The sequence below is a fragment of the Malus sylvestris genome, chromosome 15, assembly GCF_916048215.2.
Source record: "Malus sylvestris chromosome 15, drMalSylv7.2, whole genome shotgun sequence".
NCBI classification, from domain to species: Eukaryota; Viridiplantae; Streptophyta; class Magnoliopsida; order Rosales; family Rosaceae; genus Malus; species Malus sylvestris.
In genome coordinates this window covers 49,959,297-49,982,898 of record NC_062274.1, presented here as the reverse complement: position 1 = coordinate 49,982,898, position 23,602 = coordinate 49,959,297, and the positions used below count along the sequence as shown (strand labels likewise).

The 23,602-nt window shown below is 37.4% G+C and overlaps 1 protein-coding gene and 2 pseudogenes across 2 annotated transcripts; 1 reads left to right on the top strand and 2 right to left on the bottom strand.

The window, feature by feature from the left end:
- The first annotated feature begins 2,037 nt into the window (after positions 1-2,037).
- On the top strand, positions 2,038-8,760 carry LOC126604634 (uncharacterized). 2 transcript variants are annotated; one of them, XM_050271923.1, is made up of 13 exons: positions 2,038-2,265; positions 3,075-3,160; positions 4,328-4,439; positions 4,712-4,769; positions 4,880-5,088; positions 5,600-5,717; positions 6,635-6,735; positions 6,818-6,885; positions 6,957-7,097; positions 7,639-7,680; positions 7,964-8,103; positions 8,317-8,418; positions 8,504-8,760. In XM_050271923.1, exons 4-13 carry the CDS (start codon positions 4,749-4,751, stop codon positions 8,630-8,632), a joined length of 1,071 nt encoding a protein of 356 aa, XP_050127880.1. In that variant the 5' UTR covers positions 2,038-2,265; positions 3,075-3,160; positions 4,328-4,439; positions 4,712-4,748; the 3' UTR covers positions 8,633-8,760. The 2 variants fall into 2 exon arrangements, with proteins under 2 accessions (XP_050127880.1, XP_050127881.1); XM_050271924.1 differs by having other exon boundaries at positions 4,214-4,439.
- Positions 8,761-9,587: 827 nt separating this feature from the next.
- LOC126604635 (phosphoenolpyruvate carboxykinase (ATP) 1-like) lies at positions 9,588-18,233 on the bottom strand (annotated as a pseudogene).
- On the bottom strand, positions 18,203-18,579 carry LOC126604639 (phosphoenolpyruvate carboxykinase (ATP)-like; annotated as a pseudogene).
- Between the last annotated feature and the right edge of the window lie 5,023 nt (positions 18,580-23,602).

Sequence of the window (23,602 nt, the reverse complement as noted above, 5' to 3'; positions counted from 1 at the left end):
AAACGATCACAAAAGAGGTATAAAAAAGTAACTTTCTTAATTAAAAAAAATGAGAGATATAAAGAAAAGCTTATAAGTTCTTAGTCCTCACCATAACAAAAATAATGATATCGTTTTAACATTAACTTGGATTGATTTTGATCACCAGCATTAATAAAACCAGTGACTTCGTGTGCCAGCAAATGACCGAATTAGATGCAAGCCAACCAACTTTGATTTTAACCAAATAAAAAAAATTACAATTAAACTAACCTCTTCTTCCCATATGAAGTAGTAGTTGTTCCCTATTTTGCCTTTGTGAACAGTTCATCCTTCACTCTCTACACAAAAAATGCATACTCAAAATGCTTAGCAACATTATGAAAACCATACACAGTATTGTACATGTATTTGGACATAAGGTATAAAAATTTACTAAAAATAATCAACCTTAAATTTAACAATAGAACTAATTGCGAATTGGAATAAAAAATGATATAATAGTTGTTAATGAAAAAATTCTGACTAAATTTTACAAATAGCATCACAAATTGTTAAAAATTTAACACCATTGAAAAAATTCATCACTCAAATCTGTAATTCTATTAAAAACGCCACTGAAAACCCCAAGGAAAGGGGTACATATTCCTAACCTTAGACCTGGCAGTTTCTAACACCACACGACACGAAAACGACACGAAAATAACGGGTTTCAGGTCAACACGATATCTGATCGGGTCATTATCGGGTGACACGATAAGAACCCATTAATAACGGGTTCTTAACGGGTATACACGTGGGTAACCTGTTTCGACACGATAAGAAAAAAAATTATTTTGATAATTTTAAAGTTTAATTACTAAAAGATTTATTATAAAATACAATAGTCATATTAATATATACAATATATTCTATATTAAATATATATTATATAGTTTTGTATTATTATTCTATATAAGTTTAAAAAAAAAGTTTTGGTCATTATTTATTTTTATTATGAGAGTTCCTTATTATCATTACTATGATAAATTTTACTTAACATGTTGTTGTCCAAAATTAAAATAAACTAGTATAGTATTTGTATAGGCAAGAACTAAGAAGACATACATGCAATACAAGTATGAAAAATGTGAAAAAATATATATACACTCGTGATTCATCATTATTCCTCCACGAGTAGATAATAGTTACACTTACATTATCGTTTAGATTTTTAAAATCCTCCAAACCCTCATGAATAATGTTTTTTATTTGAGGGCAAAATTAATAAAATTAATAATAATTATTGTAGAAGTGAAAAAAATGTAAAAAAATATATATAATGACTCATAATGACAAACTTTACAACTTTCATGAAGGGGTCAACTTCGAAATCCAACATTATAATCCATAAACCTTAAATTTATATTTAACCGTCGATTGTCATTTACGCTTTATTCTTGTTACTGAATTTCATTTAATTTTTTTTTTTTGAAAACATGATCATCTGGCGGATGTAAGAAGATGAACGGTTCAGATCTTTGATATCACGTTTCGATATTTACGATTAACTGAAATATAAGTCGATGTCATATAGTTTGTAGAAACTTTATAAACATTAAGCAATATTTTCATTAACCATAAAACTCTGAACATAATATCAACAATCCAAACCGTTCATCTTCTTGCATCCTCTAATAGATCATGTTTTCGAAAAAGAAAATCTGAAAAAACAAAATTTGATGAGAAAAATGAAGCATAAATGTAAACAAAAATCAACGGTTAAATTTTGATCTATGATTTATATGATTATAGTGGCTTATTTCGAAGTTAAGCTCTTCACGAAAATTGTAAAGTTTGTCATTACGAGCGTTTATGTATTTTTTCTATATTTTTTACACTTCTACATTAATTAAAAAACTATTAAAGACCTTACTTAAATAACAGCCGTAAGATAAATGAGAATAAATCTGTACCGTTGGATTCTATTTCATTTATATTATTAGAACTTTTTGGGACAAAAAAACCCCTTGTATTTTCCAATTTTACCATCTGATCTGATCAAAATATTCAAAACAAAAGCCAGCCCTAATCCCTTTCTATCTCCCCACTCCAGTAACCCTCTCTCCCGACTTGCCGCCTGTTCTTCCTAGCCCCTCTCTCCCGCCGTATGTTCTTCCGGTAGCCTCTCTCAGTATCTCTTTTCTCCTCCCTCGTGCAGTGGACGCCTGGACGGAATCATTCTTGATCTTGTCATCTCTGCTCTGGTCGTCTCTACATCTCTGCATTATCCAGATTCCACTCCAGGTTCGATTTTGTTTCTACATCTCTACATCTCTGTTCTTTTCATTTGTTTAATGTTGTATCTTCATAAATCTTATGTTTTTGTTTCTTATTTTTCATTCGAAATTATGAATTTTCATTTCTTGAAAAAAAAACCCATGTTTTGTTTTTAAAATCTGACACTCTTTGATTAGTTCCAACATGCAATGATTTAACTGTGGATTATATGACTTGTTAACTGATATGGGGATTCTGGATTTTAGCTACTGATATCTGATTTACCTTTTCTGTTGAAATCTACTCAGGGGTTATTTGAGTTTCTGCATTTCGTTTGCTGAGTCTGTGTTTACTGCTTGTTAAGTACATGATGGGCACCCTACTGCTTGATGTAAATTTGTTTAAAACACAAATGTTTTACCAGTCTCACAGTCTTGTGTTGGACCAATTTGGCACCTCTCTGTGGATAGTAGCTCGTTTAGTTTTATCAGTATCATACTTATCCCCTTATTTGGTTTTTCATTCCAGAGATTTCTTCTTTCTATGAGTACATTTTTCATGAATTACATAGCTGTTATGTGGTCAATCTGAAATGAAGCAGCAGAACATTATAGTGCTGTTATATTTTTTTTGGAAGACCATAACAAGGTTAGGTTTGCGTTGAATTGGAAGACCATAACAAGGTCAGGTTTGCGTTGCATGCCCCAGACCTAAAGTCCCGTTTGTGTCGTAAACTGAAGAATTTTGTGACATTTTTCTCGTGCCATCTTTTTTGATTTGACGTCTCTTCATTCATACGCTGTGAACTCAATCTATTGTCCCTTTTTTTTTAACAGGGAGAGTTCTGTAATTATTCGGGATGCGGTAACACATTCAATTGCAACCATCCTGTTGTGCGCCAGTTTATTGTAGACTGCTTGAGGTAGAATTTCCTGAATGTTCAGTCTCAATTTTATCAGATAGAATTTCTTATCATTTGAAATATGCATTGGTGAATTTGATGTGGAACCTATTTATAGCTCCCTGAGATAATCTGCATTGCATAATTACATTGTGAGCTCTGAGATCTAAAGTTGTGTAATAGTCATGTAATAGTGTCATTCCATAACCCAAGTGTGCTTCTGAATCATGTCATTGTCTCTATATGACAATTTCCCTCTGTAATTAATAATTATTATGGAAAGGAACTAGCAAATTGCTGTTCTTATAAGCTCAGTTATTCCATGTTTCTGAAAGAGAAAAAATTTGTTCATAGTTGAAAACTCATATGCTCGTTTGCTATATATTCCTTTTACATTTTATAAGTGCTTTGATAAGATATTGGGCACCAGATCAGTGTGATGTCTTGCCACTGCTATATCTGAATGAATCTTGCCCACTTTTTTTTTTCTTGTTTGTTTTTTTATCTTCACTTCTATCAATTTTCTGAAAATAAATGGTTCTTGAAATTCATTTAAGTTAGTAGTAGTTGGTGCCTTGAAAAAACTTTAAGTCTGCAATTTCAACATACTGATATCTTGTCTAATGCTGAATGCTTTATTGTTTAGTAATACTAATCAAGCAATTGTGGGTTCAAGAGTCCCACTGGGCGTGCAACCTTTTTTCACTCAAAAAAAGTATTATGTTTTTCAATTGATTATTTATTGGTTTAAAATATATTTTTCTTAACGGGTATCGGGTCGGGTCATATTACCCGTTAATATTATCGGGTCGATTTTGAGTCGGGTCATTTTACCCGTTTATTTTAACGGGTGTTACACGACACGACCCGTTAAGATATCGGGTATGACACGAAAACGACACGAACACGGGAAACACGACACGAATGCCAGGTCTACCTAACCTACCAAAATTTTTTTATAGTCATACCAACGCAAGGAAAGGGGTACATATTCCTAACTTGCCAAAAGGGTTAATAAATTATACCTTTTTTTAAGAGCTTGTTTTATTCCGAAAATTGGACTCTCCGTTTCAGAGTAACCGGCGAACCCCAAAGCTGTACAAATTAGGGCTTGCAGATTCTCTCTTCGAGAATTCTGATCGCATCGTATCCATTTGTCTTCAATTGAACTTGGTTTTCGATACCTAGGGCTTGAAGGCAGAGGAATCGGAATCGCACTTTTAGCGGCTCTGCACAGATTATCCTCGATTTCAGAGGCCTCAAGATTTTCGATCGGCGTTGTGGTTGAAAGGAATTTCAGGTGAGTAGTTTCGTTTTGATTTTCAGTTCAAGGAGATTTGGGATTGGAATTTCATAGTTTCGGAATGAAATTTATGCATCTGGATTGCGTATTCAGCATTGAGTTGGCCAATTTCAAAATTAGGGCACAAATGCAATGCCAAATCCATGGAATCGAACAGAGCCTATATGGGTTTTGGTTATAATTGTTTGATTTGTCGAAAATTGCCGGTTTTGAACAATTGTTTCAGTTCAGCATAATAAAAATTAGGGTTTTCTTTTGTGATTTTTCAGGTACTTTGCATTTGTAATTGTTCAATTCGAGAGGGAAATGCTGGGATATGATAGAGATGTAAGCAAATTTTGGATCTTCGTCTATCTGTTTTTTATTATATGTAAATTTTTTATATTGATACTCCATTATTTTTTGGAGAAAATTAGTTTGACAATTTTTTGGGATAGGATTATGGTCAGTTAGGCGACGAATATGAGGATTATGAGGACGATGAGGATGGTGAAGAGTATGAAGGGGAAGAGGAAGATCAAAAGCCTACCAAGGAAGCATTGGCATACCTTGAGTTGAGACAACACTTGAAAGAACAATTACGAAAGAAGAAAAGTAGTTCTTCTTTGGCCAACTCCAGTAATAAAAAGAAGCTCCCCTATGACAAGTGAGTAACTACTATATAACCGCTGTTTTTCCTTCGTGGAAAATCCATGCTTTCTTAGTAAGACAAGGCAGGCGGTTCTGTTTATTTCTACTACTAGGTTCAATGCTTCCTTATTGTAAGTAACCAATGATTATTTTATGAACAATATCTGGTCTTGTTATCTGAAGTTGTAGGGAAGCAGTAAGTGATGCAACTAAAATAGTTCTGTAATGTATTGATTTGCTTGCATTCTACCAGAGCCTGTAACGATATAGGTTTTATAGTTGCAATTTCTAGGACAGGCTAATGTTTTTTTTCCAGGGATATCACCGTCTGAAAGTAATATAGAGAAATGAGAATACATTATGAAGAGTTGTCATCCTTGCAACTTTAGTTCCTTGTTTTCTTTTTTTGTGATGAGATTATCAGCTATATGATTTGTTTCATAATTTTTCTGTGGACAATATAGTGGTAATTGGTAAAATAGAAGTTTTGAAATTGATTTTAAATTGTTTCCCTACTTATTCTGCAGTTTTGAATCTTTCGTTGGCCCATCTCAACCAGTTATTGCTGAGAGAGTGATTCAAGAAAGCAAATTGTTGTTAGAAACCAAGCACCTAACATCCAATGCTACCAACTCTGTCCATCATGTATGTATTATTACTTCCTCTTTTTGACATAGCTCATAAATTCATAACATTACTTGCTCACATTGACTTTTTTCTGTACCTGTCATATACAATTGGTCTACATTTTACACATATAATGAGTCCACTTATGCCGTCCTGATCCCAAAATGATTATGGGATAGTTTTGGCCCTGTAATTTCCGTGTTATGTCTTGTCTTGTTATTTGTGGAAATTTTTGGGAACTTTAGTTTGTTCAAAGAAATTGATTTGACATGCATATTATTTGAGATTCTTCTTTCCATGTGGTGTAATTTACAATCTTATTGTTGCTAGAACCATTTTGGAGTTGCTTTTGCTTTCCATCTCTTTTATTGGTTCTAATCTTAAATTTGATGAAAGGGTTACCGATCACTCGATTCTTGGTGAGGGTCTTGGAATTTCTAGATTTACCCGTATAGGTTTAAAGAGGTCGCACTTGGTGCGATGGCAAGTGCCTTCGCCCATGAGCTGTAGGTCTCGGGTTCGAGACTTGGGAGCAGCCTCTCCATAAATGGGGGTAAGGCTAGCCGACATTCACCTCTCCCAGACCCTGCGTAAAGCGGGAGCCTTGTGCACTGGGTACGACCCGTATAGGTTTATATCTTGAAACTTTATGACTTACTTGGCATGCCTGATTTGTGTCTTGCTGCTTATTTTGTTTAGTTTTTAACCCCGGCATTAGCTATTCGTTTTTATGTAACAAAAAAAATATTTTCTTGGAACTCTCTTCATTTTATGAACATGCTAATGTTTACAATGATATGCTTAATAAGATTTTTTACATGCCTAAAATCTTGTTGCAGAAAAATATTTTGTTGCAACTCTTCTTTTTTGTTTAACACAAAAACATGTCTATAAGTTATAGTGCATGAATTTGATGATGGCACTTACCTCTGCAGAACAAGAAGAGCTCTGGATCAACCTCTGCTGGATCGAAATCTGTATCGAATTTTGAATTCAAAGACAAAGTTATCAACTTGTTCAAAGATTTCATGGCCAGGTAACTCTGCTTTGATCTTTTACCACTAGAAGAAATTTGTTTTTTTCATCTGGGCAATCTTTAAAATTCATCAATTCTGCAGACTCGACAATTTTGACGAGTTGGTAGCCACTGGAAGCACATTACTCGTCGACTTTCAGCAGGGGCTGGGTAAGTAGCATTCTGGGTTTTGTTTCAAATTTGATTTAGTTTCTTAGTAAGTAATATTTTTGTTTTTGTAGAGTTTCTTCGACGACCTCGTATAGAAGAGACATCGGATTTGGTTAAAAACATAATCCGAGGTAATGAAACAAAGAGGGTTAAGTCATATGTTGAAGCTGGATGTCTCAACGCTGACGATGGCAGGCGAAATATAAGCAAGTGTGAGTGCAATTCTGTATATTTTCTTATGCTTTCTTTGGATTGTTGGTTAGATAATTGAGTGTTAAGACCCTCCCAAGCTCTTATCAGTTTTATATCTGCAAAGATTTATAATGTCATAGAAATATGCTTAATTATTTGATAAAACTGTTTATCTTTCACAATTTACTGGAAATAATTGGAATGAGTTGATAGCTTGATAATCTCTTCTAGCTTGATAGTCTCTTCTTTCTCTTTATTTGAATTCAGTTCTCCATTAAAAATTTTTGGATATGGGTTAAAGGCCACTGATCGTACTTATGCTCTTTTATCCTGCAGTAGTGACAGTTTGTTTGTAATTGGCTGATAATTTGTAGCGATGATTTACTGGGTATCTAACTAACGAGCATGTTTTTCTGATATCTGCCCTTGAATTACTATCCTTTGTTTTTGTATGGTGCTGTTCCCTTACTTTGAGTTTTGCCACTTTCTGATACGTTATTGGTATGGACTATGTATGAACGTGATGTATTTCTTATACATGGTGAAATTCTTGTAGAGAAGTGCATACATGCCAACTTGGACTTTGTGACCATCTAAGTAAAGGTAACATGTCTTTCCGAAATTGTCAGTATTTGTTTCTTTTATTATATATCACAAAAGAATCTTGTTAAAGGAAAAGCGAAGTGGTGATGCCTTTACATCAATGAGCTGTTTTATCTGTTCGTAGTAGTAGTTCTTTCATATCTCATGTGCTGCAGTTTGTAGTTTGAATGCTAGATATATGTTGCAGTTTATAGTTTGTTAATGGTACATTTCCCTACTTGATGCAATCTCGCACTTGATGTACTCTTGAAATTTTTGTTTAAGAATGCAAGTGCTGTTGTAGGCAAAAACGTTCTTAATGAACTTGAATGCCTCCTGGAGGATGTAAATGGTGCATTGCAAACTGCAATGGGAAATTTACCCAACTTTCAGGATGACAGTTTTGCGGACAAGTTGAATGAAGAAGCATGCAATGGTGACAAGGTAGTCTTTATCCTTCTTTTCTCTTATCCCAAGGAATATCTTGATGTTGTTTGTACATTCAGTTTTGATATGTTTCTCAGTTTTGATGTTGTTTGTACATTCCGTTCATAGTTCAGATTTGCATACTGCTCAGTAAAATTCTTACACCAATTCTGATTTCTTATGGTTGATGATAAATTCGAAACACCTCTTACTGATGCCTAACTTCTATAGGAGGAATTTACATCATCCCATCCCAAAAGAAATGAAGTTACCAATTATGTTGTCATGATGGGGGTCATTTACAGTATGGTCAAGCAAGACTATATGATGCAGGTAATTAAGCTCCCACCCTGAATTCCCATTATCTGTGCCCTTTGGTATGAACTTTTGAAACATCCAATGTAACAACTTGATGCAGGAGAGGATCGTCTCTGCTCTTAATCTCAAATCATCTTCAGGAGAATTAGAGAGCTACTGCCTGATGTGGTCTTTGCGTCCGTTCATAAATAACGAATTTATGGATTATGCTTGGAAACTTATTCCCTGAATTTGCTTACTGGCAGATTGTTAAATTAATTGTCATAATTTAGTTTATTTCACAAAATTATAAATAGAACTTGTAAAAAAAAAAAAGCTTTTTCTTTAACAAGGAAATAAAACTTTCATTATATTGAATATTAGTTTACAAGGTTAGTGTAATTTACAATCCATTGACCATCCCAAAACCCTTGTGACAAAATTAGGTGATATTTTACAGTTTTGCCGGCGGTTAGAAATTGTGACTGGCTGCTGCTAGTATCCACTTCTGTTAGCTTGGTTTCCTCACCAATCTGATAGTTAGTGAAGGTCTCAAAGTTGTTCTTGAATAGACCAGCCAACTTCATCGGTGTCTCATTGTATGCATTCTTGTCCGACCACTGCGAAACCGAAAAAAAAAAATGAGAGGGAGAGTGAGAGAGGCAAGTCGGATTGGAACTTTTCTTACCAATTCCAATTTGAAAGTCATTGAGTTTGGAACACCCAAATCAAATTAGACATTTGAAATTTGGGTTCGGAGTTGGACTATATTAGTATTAGGAATATGCTTCTGCGTCTTCTCAGTCAACATTGCTGCATACTTGGTAGGATGCAACATAAAAATGATGCCCCAAAGCAAGCTGAGAATGTTGCCTGTGGCTCCTTAATACCCTCTTCGGTTCCAGCAACCTTGTGATTACTCAATAATACAGATGATAATAATGTATTCGATGGGGTAGGCTGCACGATCGGATATGAAAAATGATTTTCACGCTCTCTCATTACCTGTAGGAGATTTGTTTGAATAATCCACCATCCTGTCCCGGCAGACACAATCTGCACTTTGATTTTGTTTTGTGGATCGCATCATCCTAGTTCAAGGATTGTTAATTTAGAAAGACCTGCAAATCGAAAATTCAAGACACAAACAATGATCTTGTACCTGTTGAGAAGTACGACACCGTCTTCGCTTTTATACCCATTGAGAAGCAAGACACAAACAATGGCTTTTTATAGCCATTGAAATCTTGAGCTCCAAGTCTCACATCACCTCCTTTGATGTTCTCCAGAGTCCACTAGTTATTTGATTGTTGTAGTGAGATATGCATGTTGCATGCACAATTTAGCTCCACTTTCCCAAGTTTGGGTTAATTGCTAAAGGATTTGATTGCTTGGCTCCTGCAAAAGTGAAATGTATTTGAGTCCAAATATTACATTTTCTGTCTCCAATGCCTCGGAATTTTGAAATACTTTTTTAGTGAAATTAAAATATTTGAGTTTCAATATAAGATTTGTATCTAAAACGACGCTCGCACCAGTTTAAGAAAAATATAAGTTGAGAGTTAGGTGCCCTTTAGCTAGAATATAGTAGGCATTCTATTATAACTCCTAAATACTGTCCAAAACTACTCAATTTTGTAAATTGGTGACTGGAAACTGCCTTCTTTTCTTTGTTTCCCTTTAAATTTGTGTCCAGAATTTCAAATTAACTTCGAAACAAATGAATTTTGAAGAAAATGAGAGGGGAAGGAAATGGAGAGAAACAACCTCCTTTGATTATATATATTAATAGGACATAAAAAGTACAAAAGAACCATTAAGCATATCTAATGAATAGAATAACAATACGCCTACTTCTGAATCTGTCCAATTCTTATTTCCATCGATTGCCTTGACCCCCAAGCTTCCCTAGAGTTTCTAGTTATTCTTCTTTTTTGCCAAGGTTTTAGAAATTTGGTCCGGCCGCAAGTATCTCCTCGGTCAGCTTGTTGTCCTTCCCAATCTTGTAGTTTGTGAAAGTCTCAAAGTTTCTCTTGAAGAGGCCAGCCAGCTTCATCAGAGTTTCATTGTATGCATTCATGTTCGACCACTGCAACCACATATAAGATTCGGATATCACATTAATGATGAAGGTCAAGACCGAACGGGAAACGGTATATAAAGAGAAAACCAACTTACAGTGTTCACTGGATCCAGTATTTCTGAAGGCACTCCCTCGACCTCAGTGGGGATTTCAAGTCTAAACACTTCAGTCTTCTTGTACTTCGCGTTTAAGAGGCTGCCAGAGTGGATGGCGTCAATGATTTTCCTGGTGTAGGGCAACTTAATGCACTTTCCTGATCCATAGCTGCAGGAAAGAAAGATGTTTGTTTGGTTAAGATCTTCTCACGGAAATGATTCTCTAAAATTATGATGATAATCGAATGCACATATACCTTCCACCGGACCAGCCAGCATTGCTGCATACTTAGTAGGATGCAACATTATAAATGCTGCACCGAAGCACGCTGAGAATGTTGCTGTTGGCTCCTTGATACCATCTTCAGTTCCGGCAACCTATAAATTTATCAACAATTAGTTAATATAGTAACTGAAATGTTACGTGTTCACAAGTACAAATAGAGAAGTTGAATTTACCAGAGCAGTGTAGCCACTGATGAAGTGGTACATGGTCTGAGCAAGGTTTAACTTGCTCACTGGAGGGAGCACACCAAATGCATCGCATGCCAAAAGTATGACATTCTTTGGATGTGGACCAACGCATGGTATCTTTGCGTTGGGAGTGTATTCGATGGGGTAAGCTGCACGAGTGTTCCCTGCAACCAGAAGAAAAACAGCTCAATATATTATATGGTCCCTCAGAATTATGTATAAGCATAATCAATCACCGTATGAGATTCAAACTCAAATTGTGTGAACTTTGGGATGAAAACAATTGATATTTACCTGTAACAGATTTGTCAGAATAGTCCACCTCTCGTGTGTGCTTATCAAACACGATGTTTTCCAACACTGCCAATGAAGAAAAATCCGATAAATTCAAGTCGAATTCAAAAGACCAAACAAATTAAACACTATTACTTCATCATCTTGATTCTATCACATCCACATATCCAAGAAATCAAGGTGATATATTACCAGCGCCAAACTTGATGGTGTTCCAAATATCAGGCTCTTTCTCCCTTGACAGGTCAATGCACTTGGCGTAGCAACCACCTTCGATATTTGACACACCGTTCTCAGTCCAGCAGTGTTCATCATCTCCAATCAAGTACCTATTGTGCTCCGTAGACAGAGTCATCTTTCCAGTACCTAAATAGTAAAATGAAAAGAAAAGGCAAATAACATCCATAAGAAACAATTAAACTGTCATAGCTAACAGAGAGCGAGAGAGAGTAAGAGAGTAAGAGGGCACATATCATATAGCTGCGAGAGCAAGACGACAACCGCGATCTATTGACGATACTATACCTGACAATCCAAAGAAAAGGGCAACATCTCCATCTTTCCCCATATTGCAGCCAGAATGTAGGGATAGGATTTGTCGCTTAGGCATGAGATAATGCATGACACTGAAAAGACCTTTCTTCATTTCCCCAGTGTACATGGTGCCGAGGATGACCATTTCCCTCCTAGCAAGATTAAGGTCTATGCTAGTAGAGGATGTCATGTAGTGGGTGCAACGATTACACGAGAACTGGCCAGCATTGTATATAGTGAAGTCCGGAGTACCGGAATTCTCCAGCTCTTCAGGAGTGGGTCGGATACACCTGCGACCCACCGAGTTATAGAATTGTACGTACACTAAGCTAATATCACACATGTTTTCACCTACCTAGACGGAAACCTACGTGCTTAGGGATGATACTGTTAAGGGTAGTTAAGTAAAGTTTGTTTTACTTTACTTAGCTAGTAAGATAAGTAGTGAGGATATATGTAAATGATGGTATATATATACCAAGTGTAATATTATTGAAATAATACAATTCACAATTTTATTTCTTCTCTCTCTCTTTAAACTTTCTTACTAAATCTCTCTCTCTAAACTCTCACATGGTATCACTCGCCGGTGTCTAACGACCTCCGACGATCCTTCGTCTCTCTGTGTTCTCTGTGTTCTCTCCTTTTGCTTCTTGTCGCTACCAACAATGGCGGTATCGTCTCCCTCTGATTCTACCTCGCAGCCATCTCCTGCAGATTCTTCGGCCCCAAATTCGTGCCCTAATTCGGTCAGTTCTTCGATTACTATTCAGAATATTGGTTCGCTGGTTCCGATTAAACTCACAACTACAAATTGGATCACCTGGAGTGCTTTATTTGCACCAATTTTTCGTCGGTACAATCTCACCGGCCTCATTGATGGATCTCTGGTGGCGCCGCCCATGTATCTTCTGGATTCTTCAGGACATCGCACTTCGACTGTGAATCCTCAATATATCACCTGGTTTGAGAATGATCAAAACATTCTGATCTGGATCAATTCGACACTCTCGGATTCTCTGATTCCCTACACTGTTGGTGTTACCTCTGCTCGAGATCTGTGGGCAAAACTGGAATCTCGTCTTGCTACAGCGTCGCAATCACATATTCATGAACTGCGCTCTCGTCTTCGCACGATTACCAAAGGTGATTCCACTGCGGCTGCTTATCTTCAACAAATTGAAGAAATTGCGGATGCTCTTGCGACTGCTGGTGCTCCGATTGCTGATTCGGAACTCATCTCTGTCCTTCTTCATGGCTTACCGCCTGAATATGATGCTTTTGTTGACACTATTCAATTTCGTCTTGGTTCCACTACTGTTGATGAGTTACATGGCTTATTGCTTAGTAAGGAGATTCAATTGGCAAATCGCAAGAAGGTTTCTCCCTCAGTGCCATTTCAAGCATATCATTCCTCTGCTGGCATTCTCCCTACACCACCTGCTGATTCTCAGGCGTACTTTGTTTCTTCTCATGGCCGTGGCTTCGATCGGAATTTTTCTCATCCTAGAAATTTTCAGAATTTCTCTCGCCAAGGTCAGAATTTCAGTCGCCAAGGTCCGAATTTCTCTCGCCAAGGTCAGCATTTCTCTCGCCAAGGTCAACAGAAGAATAATCGTGGATCCAAACCAAATTTCCACAATTTCAATCGAAGAACTTCCTGTCAAATTTGCCGTCAATCTGATCATGAGGCTATTGACTGTCCGCATCGTCTGAATCCTAACTATGGTACCAAGCATTCACAAACTGCATATCATGCGAATACTGCTTCCAATGCTTTCCCTCATTCCAATGCTTCCAATGCTCCCACATGGCTTCTTGATACCGGTGCCAGTTCTCATATGACCAACTCGTATACAAATCTTCAAAGTCCTGAACCCTACAGTGGTCCTGATCAAGTTTATATTGGCGATGGCAAAGGTTTGCCTATCACTCATTCTGGTTCTTCTTGTCTTCCTACCTCTACTCATACTTTTGATTTGCACAATGTGTTGCATGTTCCTGATCTGAAACAAGATTTGATTTCTGGCAATCAATTTATTGTTGATAACTGGTGCTCCATTCATCTATATCCTTTTCACTTCCTTGTGAAGGATCTTACTTCGGGGAAGGAGCTTTTTAAGGGTCCTGTCAAAGCTGGCTTCTATCCTTTTCTTGCACCTCCTGTTGCAGACAATCATCAAGCTTATGTGACCAGTACTACAGCTTCTCAGGGCATTTGGCATCAACGCTTAGGCCATCCATCATTCAAGATTTTACATAAACTAGGCTCTCAGTCTCGTATCTCTTGTTCAGATCACATTCATAAATTTGTATGCTCTAGTTGTGCTTTAGGCAAATGTTCTCGCAAACCATTTACCTCTGTTTCTTGTACAACAACCAAGCCTCTTGAGCTGTTGCATACTGATGTATGGGGTCCTGCGCCCGTTTCTTCTGTTAATGGATTTCGATATTATCTTCTATTGGTTGATGACTTTTCCAAGTATTCATGGTTCTTTCCACTGAAATATAAATCTGAGGTTTTCAGTACCTTTGTTCACTTCAAATCTGTGGTTGAAAATCTCTTGGGTTTCAAGGTTATTACTCTGCGATCTGATTCTGGTGGAGAGTTTGTTAATCATCAATTTTCTGATTTCTTGAAGACACATGGGATCTCTCATCAACTGAGCTGCCCTCATACTCCAGAACAAAACGGGTGTGCTGAAAGAAAGCACAGGCATTTAGTCGAAACTGCTCGGACTCTTCTTACAGCATCTCAAGTACCTCATTCTTATTGGGTTGAATCCTTCTCCACGGCTCTTTATCTCATCAATCGCATGCCTACTGGTAGTAAACTCTCTCCTTGGGAAATCTTGTTTCATAAACCCCCAGATTACACAACTTTGAAAGTTTTCGGTTGTAGGTGTTATCCTTGGCTCCAACCTTACACTTCCTCTAAACTTGATCCGAGAAGCAAAGCTTGTGTCTTTTTAGGCTATAGCCTTAATCATAAAGGTTATCGTTGTTTGGATGCTCAAACTGGGCGACTTTATATTTCTCGCCATGTTATCTTTGATGAAACCACATTTCCTTTTCATTCTTCTTCACCTCCTGTCCGTCCTTCCTCTCCAGTTCCATCTATTTTCACTTCCCCCTCCATCCCAACCTCATTAACATTTACTCACTCCTCTCCTGTCTCGTTACCTATCTCTGATTCCATTCCCTTATCTCCTTCTTCTTCTTCAGCTTCCTTACCACCCTCTTCTCTACCTAATATTCATCCTATGACCACTAGATCAAAATCTGGTATTTTTAAACCGAAGGCTCTTCTAGCAACTAAGCATCCTCTTCCCTCATCTTTATCTCTTGATTACACACCTTCCACCTACCTTCAAGCCTCTAAACACCTGCCCTGGCGACAAGCTATGCAGGAAGAGTTCAATGCGCTTCTTCAAACTGGTACCTGGTCTTTGGTTCCTCCTACTTCCTCTCAGAATTTAGTAGGTTGTAAATGGGTTTTTCGTATTAAACGGAAACCTGATGGCTCAGTGGACAGATACAAAGCCCGTCTGGTTGCCAAGGGATTTCATCAGCAACAGGGCTTAGATTACAATGAGACATTCAGTTCGGTTGCCAAACCAGTCACTATCCGCATTCTCTTAACCCTTGCAGCTAAATTTGATTGGTCTATCAACCAGTTGGATGTGAGTAATGCTTTTCTGCATGGCACCCTCACTGAGTCTGTTTTTATGGTTCAACCTCCAGGGTTTGAAGATCCTACTCAACCCCATCATGTCTGTCACTTGCATAAGTCCCTGTACGGTCTCAAACAGGCTTCCCGAGCCTGGTATGCCAAGTTAACAACTGCATTACAGTCTCTTGGTTTCTCTGGATCCAACAATGATCATTCTTTATTTGTTAAGAACAGTGATTCCTTGGTCTATGTCTTGGTTTATGTGGATGATATCCTTGTCACTGGCCCTGATTCTGCAGCTTGTCACTCTGTGATTTCTCAACTCTGTGCATTATTTCCTGTTAAGGATTTGGGACTCCTGCATTATTTTCTTGGTATTGAAGTCAAGCGATCTTCTCAGGGCATCTTCATCAATCAGCCTAAATATATTCTGGATCTTCTCAAGAAGGCACACATGGATGGTGCTAAACCTTGTGTTACTCCTCTGAGCACTTCTAAATTGGATCATTCTTCTCCCTTACTGTCCAATCCTGAAGACTACAGATCCTTAGTTGGCGGCCTCCAATACTTAACCTGGACTCGACCCGATTTGTCCTTTGCAGTCAATCTCGTATGTCAGTTCATGCACACTCCTCGGGAATCACATCTTCAGGTTGTCAAGCGTATTCTCCGATACTTGAAGGGCACGATTACTCTTGGTCTTTGGTTTCCCAAATGCTCTGCACCCCTCAGTATTAATAGTTTCTCAGATGCCGATTGGGCTGGTTGCCCTATTGATCGGCGTTCCACCGGTGGTTTTTGTATTTTTCTGGGTGATTCTCTTATTAGTTGGAGTGCCAAGAAGCAACCCACTGTTGCTCGATCCTCAACTGAAGCGGAATATCGTTCTTTAGCTAATACTGCTGCTGAGTTAACTTGGATCTGCAAGCTGTTAGTTGATATTGGTCTCCTGCTTCCGTGCCCTCCTAAACTTTGGTGTGATAACATCTCTGCTCTTTCTCTTGCTAAGAATCCTCTGTTTCATGCTCGAACCAAGCATGTGGAGATTGATTATCACTTTATTCGTGAGAAAGTTTTGGCCAACTCCATCACTGTGCATTTTGTCTGTACACAGGATCAAACTGCCGACATATGTACTAAGGCTTTATCCAAGGATCGGTTTATTTTTCTCCGTGACAAACTCTCACTTCGGCTACCTCAGCTTAGTTTGAGGGGGGATGTTAAGGGTAGTTAAGTAAAGTTTGTTTTACTTTACTTAGCTAGTAAGATAAGTAGTGAGGATATATGTAAATGATGGTATATATATACCAAGTGTAATATTATTGAAATAATACAATTCACAATTTTATTTCTTCTCTCTCTCTTTAAACTTTCTTACTAAATCTCTCTCTCTAAACTCTCACAGATACATAGGTAATACTCAGAAAAGATTAAATGTCAAAACTCATACGCAACGTTAAGAGGACTTATCTGGCAGTCTTACCCAAAGGAGGAAGGAATGTATACATAAACATACACTGCAGAGAAAGCAAATTGTTCATAAAGACTCCTAAGCTTTACTTACATGTTGTGCATGAGCAATGAGTGATAAGCCCTGGCAGACACGACCCGAACTTTGATCTGTTTTCCAGACCCCAGTTCAAAAATTGATCATTTACAAAGACCTGTAAATATCAAAATGTCAATCACCCTTACTCCCCACCACTCGTTTCTTAATCAACAAGGTACGAAAAAGAATATAGCTATACACAAATTATATATCCGTACTCAACAACTAATTTCTTCCCCCAAACATTTATCCCATCTTATAAACAAGACATTTTTTCAGCTACTTTCTTAGTTCATTAAGCTATTTTACATATTTGTAAACATCATAACAATATGGACTGTAAGGAACAGTCTGACTGGTATTAAATTATCAATGCATCATAACGTGTTCTAATATATCTATGCGGTGTTTCAGTGCTAAACAATAATTTCTCAACAAAGTGAACAGTTGACTGGTATTAATGCATGTTCTTTATAAATAATTCCTTCTTTCCCAGTGAAGTAGTGATGAGGTCGAGTACAACACAGCAATACGCATATGATAAATACAGAGCACCGCTCAAACATTGCTACTCCCAATGAAATCTTGGCCAAGTTATGGAAAAGGACAATGGAGATACCATCACCCACCCATCACTATCTCCTAAAAGCAATATATTGCAAGGATACGAACATGCATGCATTTTTCCACCACCAATCTTTTTCCTCAACATGTAAATATTCTAAACCAGGCATACAATCTTTTTACCTGTTTTATAAAATACAAGTAAATCTAGTTTCTAATATAATGACGTGGTATCGAATAAACGCGAGTCAAAATTTCAAACTTATTAACTATAAATTCGTCGTTTCTTAGCAGGAAAAAAAGAAAAGAAAAAGTAAAGACCTTGTCCAAAGAATTCAAGTAATCCACATCTCTTTCTGTGTTGACCATGAACGTTTGCTCGTCCATTTCAATGTTAGGTGAGCCCCTACAGATGAAGATAACCACCACATTTAAATATAATTACACACAGTAACAAAAGGTAAAAGTGAAAAATGCGGGCAGTAGTAATTATAATCAGTTATTACCATCCCCACCAAAGGTCGTCCTGGGTGGTGTCATCCTTGAAGACGCGTTTATCTCTTGGAGAGCGACCAGTTTGGCTCCAGAAAGAGTTGCTAGCGCGCCGCCGGTTGACGTAACGAACGACGCGTTTATCTCTGAAGCTGCTGCTTGTGTCGCTCCTCCTCAGAGAGGGTGACGGCAAAGGTACCACCCTGAGTGCCCTTCATTAGGGTGGTGGGTGCCGACTTCTCTTCTGCAGCGAGTGGAGCTCGTCGATCGTCTGCGCCTTCACAGGTGGCGTGCTGTCGTCGTGACACACCCCATTGTCCTTCTTCTGCGTCTGGATCTTCGCCAGCCCGTTCCTCACCGTTCCGTTACCGTTTGCCGCCGTTGTCACCTTTCCGTTTCCGCTCGCAAAGCTGAACTCTCCGTTCCCGTTTGACGCCATCTTCTTCTCTGCACAAAATAGTCATCTCTTTTATCAATTAGAACGGTTTTTTATTCTCTTTTACGTGTCTACTTCTCTTTTCATATCACATGTTTGTCGGAAAATATTAGTATTTTAGTTTATTTGAATGTTTGATTTTCTGGGCTTAGTCCGTTAGTATTAGGATTTCGTTAATATTAGTATTTTGTTTTATTTAAATGTTTGGTTTTCTGGGCTTAGTCCGTTAGTATTAAGGTTTCATTTTTTTTGCTTATTAGGGTTAGGTTAATTCTCTCTCTCTATATATATATATATATATATATATATATATATATATATATATATATATATGATGTTTTGTTGCTCGTTGAACAATATGTCAGTAAAGATGTAGTCAGTTTGTGATAGTCGTTTCGGCAAATCTCGTTTAATAAAATGTTCATAATTATATTTCGTTTGTTCGTCTGTTTATTTCAACTTGCTATCAGAGCAGGATTGAACCGTCGGGTTTAATCTGCTTCTGCTCTGTTCATGTCAGTTTGTTGGTCTCTGTTTGTATGTCTCGGTTCCTTGTCGGTTCCTCTCCGGTTTGTTCTGAATCGCTACTAGATCCTAGATCCACAACCATACCCACACCAGTTTTCGATTGCCGCTGCCACCCCAACTCCAGATGCTTTGTTCCCTGACCTGCTGCACATCTTCCGCTGCATCGTCACCCAGCACATCTACCGTTCGAATCCACCCCGCTGCCAAGCCACCCAGTCACGCCTCCACCCATTGCCTGAAATCTGGCAGCTGTCACTTGCTTCCTCGCCTGAAAAGCTGAAACCACACCTCGGAGTCTTGGTTCAGAATGTTGGTTTGCACATGTTTTTCGCCTATTTTGCTACCGGAACCGAAGAAAGAAGAAGGAAAAGAAAGGAAAAAATAGAAAAAGAAAACAGGAAAAAGGAAAAAAGAAAAAAGTATGGAGCCCACAATCCGTTGGGCTATTATGATTTGTTTGAAGGCCTTTAGTTGGGCCTTGTTGATTGAAGCCTACATTGTTCGTTTCCTTGCTTGATTGCTCGCTCTGTCTGTCCGTATTGCGGAGCCTGCCTATCTGCATGTCTACCTGTCCGCATTGCGGAGCCTGTCTGTCTACATGTCCGCATTGCGGAGCCTGTCTGTCTACCTGTCCGCATTGCGGAGCCTGTCTGTCTACCTGTCCGCATTGTGGAGCCTGTCTGTCTACCTGTCCGCATTGCGGAGCCTGTCTGTCTATCTGTCCGCGTTGCGGAACCTGCCTATCTGTCGCCTAACAGAGCCAGTCTGCATCTGCTTGTTTGCAAACCCATATCGTATACCGCCATGAGTTTGACGGGGGTGTTGGAAAATATTAGTATTTTGGTTTATTTGAATGTTTGGTTTTCTGGGCTTAACCCGTTAGTATTAGGGTTTCGTTTTCTTGCTTATTAGGGTTAGGTTAGTTCTCTATAAATATGATGTTTTGTAGCTCGTTGAACAATATGTCAGTAAAGATGTAGTCCGTTGGTGATAGTCGTTTCGGCAAATCTCGTTTAATAAAATGTTCATAGTTATATTTCGTTTGTTCGTCCGTTTATTTCAACTATATTTATGTGATCAGCAATAGACACATAAAACTAATAACGCCACGCCATGATACAAAAACTTTTTCTGAGTTAATCTCATGATTAGAGAAAAATACAAACACGACAATAACAAAATTATAGAGGGAAGTTACCAGAAATTGAGAGGTGGAGGGGAAAAAAAAATGAAGAGGAGACTAATGGAAAATGAAAAATAATGAGGGAGTGAGAGAGAGCATCAAAGTTGAGAGTATTGAGTAATTGGTGAGGCAAAACAGGGGTGACGGGGGTTGAGGGAGAACTCTGGTTACAATCTAACCATGGTTAAATCCTATCTCTCCGAGTCCTTAGCTCACCTAGGTAAGGATAAAGACCAGCACCAATTCCATGCTGCCATCACCATTCTATTTCCAACCAAATGTTAGAGTCAGTTTCCTCATTTGTCCTTTTTTGATTAATTGGTTGGAAACGTATGTTTGTGTGGAGTTTTTACTCATTTTAGGCGCTAGTATGTAGCGTATTCTATATTTGTGCATTGAAACGCGGAAAAAAATTATCGGTGTCCTTGCCGCAAGAACCGTCGCTGGTTGGTTCAATTTCAGCCGTCGATTGCTTTTCAGTCGCTCCTATTAGTTGAAGGGCAGCAGCTTTATCCTCACGAGTGGACTGAGCAGCACTCTAACATGAGTAAAATTAGGCAACTGAAGTATACTTGGTCTTTAATCATATCCATAATCCAACTAGTAATTTGATAAAAAAAAAGAAAAGAAAAAATATGGTCGGTAAACTGAGAGATAAAAATGGATATGGTTTTGACTCCTTAAATTTAGATATGGTTTTGTCTCTGTAATTGTAACTCCTTAAATTTCGATGATCTGTGGATAGGATTAAATAAAACTTATTATGTTTCCACCATAATTTGCAGACAGAAAATTGCTCTTTAATTGACAAAAACAAGAGAGTGTAAAAACAGAAAGGGATATGGAGGATGGCAGTATATGTCACACTGGTACTAATTGAGACAGAACATGATCACTGATATAGTGCTCCGTTCTAAAGACAACGAAATATATTGAATTGTAACGTTACAAAACGTTGAATTCGTGTATATAAACTGTTCTCGTAATAGGGAGATTTTGTATTGTGACTAGTACATAAAATAGTATATCACGTGTTATTATATAAATGGTGGAATATGCATGTTACAAAGTTAATAACATAAAAATAAAATTTTTCACCATTTACATAAAAATACGTAATATACTACCCGTATTAAAAATGATTATGAAAATTTTCTCCTCATAATAATTCTCCCACATAGTCCAATGCCATTTTCCATTCATGGTGCATCAATAACGAAGAATCATGGACACAGTTGATTTTGACACAAGATGAGATAAGGATTAAAATTACTACGTTCAAATTATATATTAAAAGAGAAAATCAACTGAAACACTGTTCATAAGCACAATGTATTTCTGATTTTACCCCTACTTGATTTGTTTAATTTCATTTTTGCCTGGTTTACACATATTGGATGCGTGTTGCTGATCGTGGACGCGTGTTTTCTCTCAGATTTCTCGAGCTCTCTCTCGAAGGTTCAGTAAACCTTTCCATTTCCTTCCAGTGCAGATCTCTCCAATCGGAACTGATGAGTAGATTTTATATTATATATTTTACCCTAATCTTAGTATATTTTGGTTAATATATTGGAAGAATTTTGATACTTTGAATTGTATTTTCAATATAGAATTTTCGACTTCCTCTGGAGCAAAACAGGATCAAATGGACGAATTTTGGAGTAATTCCAGTTGAGAAAATCAAATTAAGAAAGCACTAGGGTTCCACCATCACCTAGCAATCCTATGAATTTTTACCAATTACTTATGATCTACACATGCCACTTTGAAGGTTAGATTTTCCTAATTCATATTCTACTTGGAACCTCCAACATAGAACGTATATCTAACATGCAACCCGTCCGGACGTTCAGATCAAATCTAAACATGAAAGACTCATTATGCTTTATGAAAATCCTTTGAAAAACCATGCAATCCTTAAGACGTGATATTCATCCTAAGAGAAATTACAATTATTAATCACAAGAAGCCAGCGTCAATTTCAGGGAACCTTCCGACCAAAATTGCATCAAATTACTTTTCTAAAGATCCTAATGGTGATCAGGCATTAAGACAATTAGATAGTTTTTATCCCGGTGATTAACAATTCAAAATATGCATGCAATCAATCAAAAACAATTAAATAAAAAATCACATATTCATGCTAAGGCTCAAGGCTTTGCCCTAGCAAAAGAAATTAGTTCCGCATATTCATAATTGAAATCATAGAAATATCTCTTAAGAAAATGATTGAAAACACCTTCAAGTATAAAATCTTCAAAACCCTAGCACTTCTCTCTGTCTCCAATATTGCGTAAAATAAAGCGTCCCTAAAACTGTAGACGGCCAAGCAATATATTTGCTAAGACATCACACAAACCCTAGCAAAATAAAATTAATAAAAACCCTAAATAAAAATAGTAAAATTCGTCTAAAATCTGAACAGCCACGTTTTGGCCCAAAAGCTGCTCCAAAACTGGCCCAATATAGCTGGATTTGATGTTTGGAATATTCTGAACACTTTTCCAGAAGGCCACGAACCCATCCGAGGTCATCTTGGGCTCCAAAAACGCAATTTAAGCCCAAAAACGTCATTTTCCAGCACTGCACACTGCTTCTTTATTTCATCGCCAGAAAATAACCGCTTGGTGAAAAAATCCCAAATTTTGATACGACCAAGCTAAGTGACTCACGAACGTCCTCCAACTAGAATTACTCCAAAATTCGTCCATTTGATCCTGTTTTGCTCCAGAGGAAGTCGAAAATCCTATATTGAAAATACAATTCAAAGTATCAAAATTCTTCCAATATATTAACCAAAATATACTAAGATTAGGGTAAAATATATAATATAAAATCTACTCATCAGGAACCCATGAACTACAAACACAAATCCACTAAATGTCTTCCTTCTCTCTTCCTCTCGCTCACCTTTCTGCTTTCTCTCTCTCTTTAAAATTCCATCTCTCTCCAAAATTCCATTTCTCACTTCTCCTTCAAACCACTTTATAAGTCCATCGCCACTGCCTTTTCTCTAATGGTTGAATTTGGGTTTGCATAAACCCTTTGATCTTTTATTTGTAGGGTTTTGAAAAGGGTTAGCTGATTTGATTAGAGAAGATTGAGAATTTGAGAAAAAATGAATCTTTCAAATTTTTATTCCTATCATTTTGACGTCTTTTTTTTGTTGTATTTTAATTGCAGAGGATGAGCATGATGTTGTTTGGTTTTGGCTGGAGAAAGAGAAGCCACATGAATGCCCAGTCCACACACATTAGTTTGTGGTAAGTGGAGGCTTGAACTTGATGTGATAGAATTATTATTTTTTTTTTCCAG

Bases quoted from the DNA above. Each gene is read 5' to 3' on its own strand.
- LOC126604634 (XM_050271923.1), top strand. From the start codon at position 4,749: ATGCTGGGATATGATAGAGAT. The intron at 6,886-6,956 runs GTAAGTAGCATT...TTGTTTTTGTAG, and splicing joins CGACTTTCAGCAGGGGCTGG to AGTTTCTTCGACGACCTCGT. The intron at 8,419-8,503 runs GTAATTAAGCTC...AACTTGATGCAG, and splicing joins AGCAAGACTATATGATGCAG to GAGAGGATCGTCTCTGCTCT.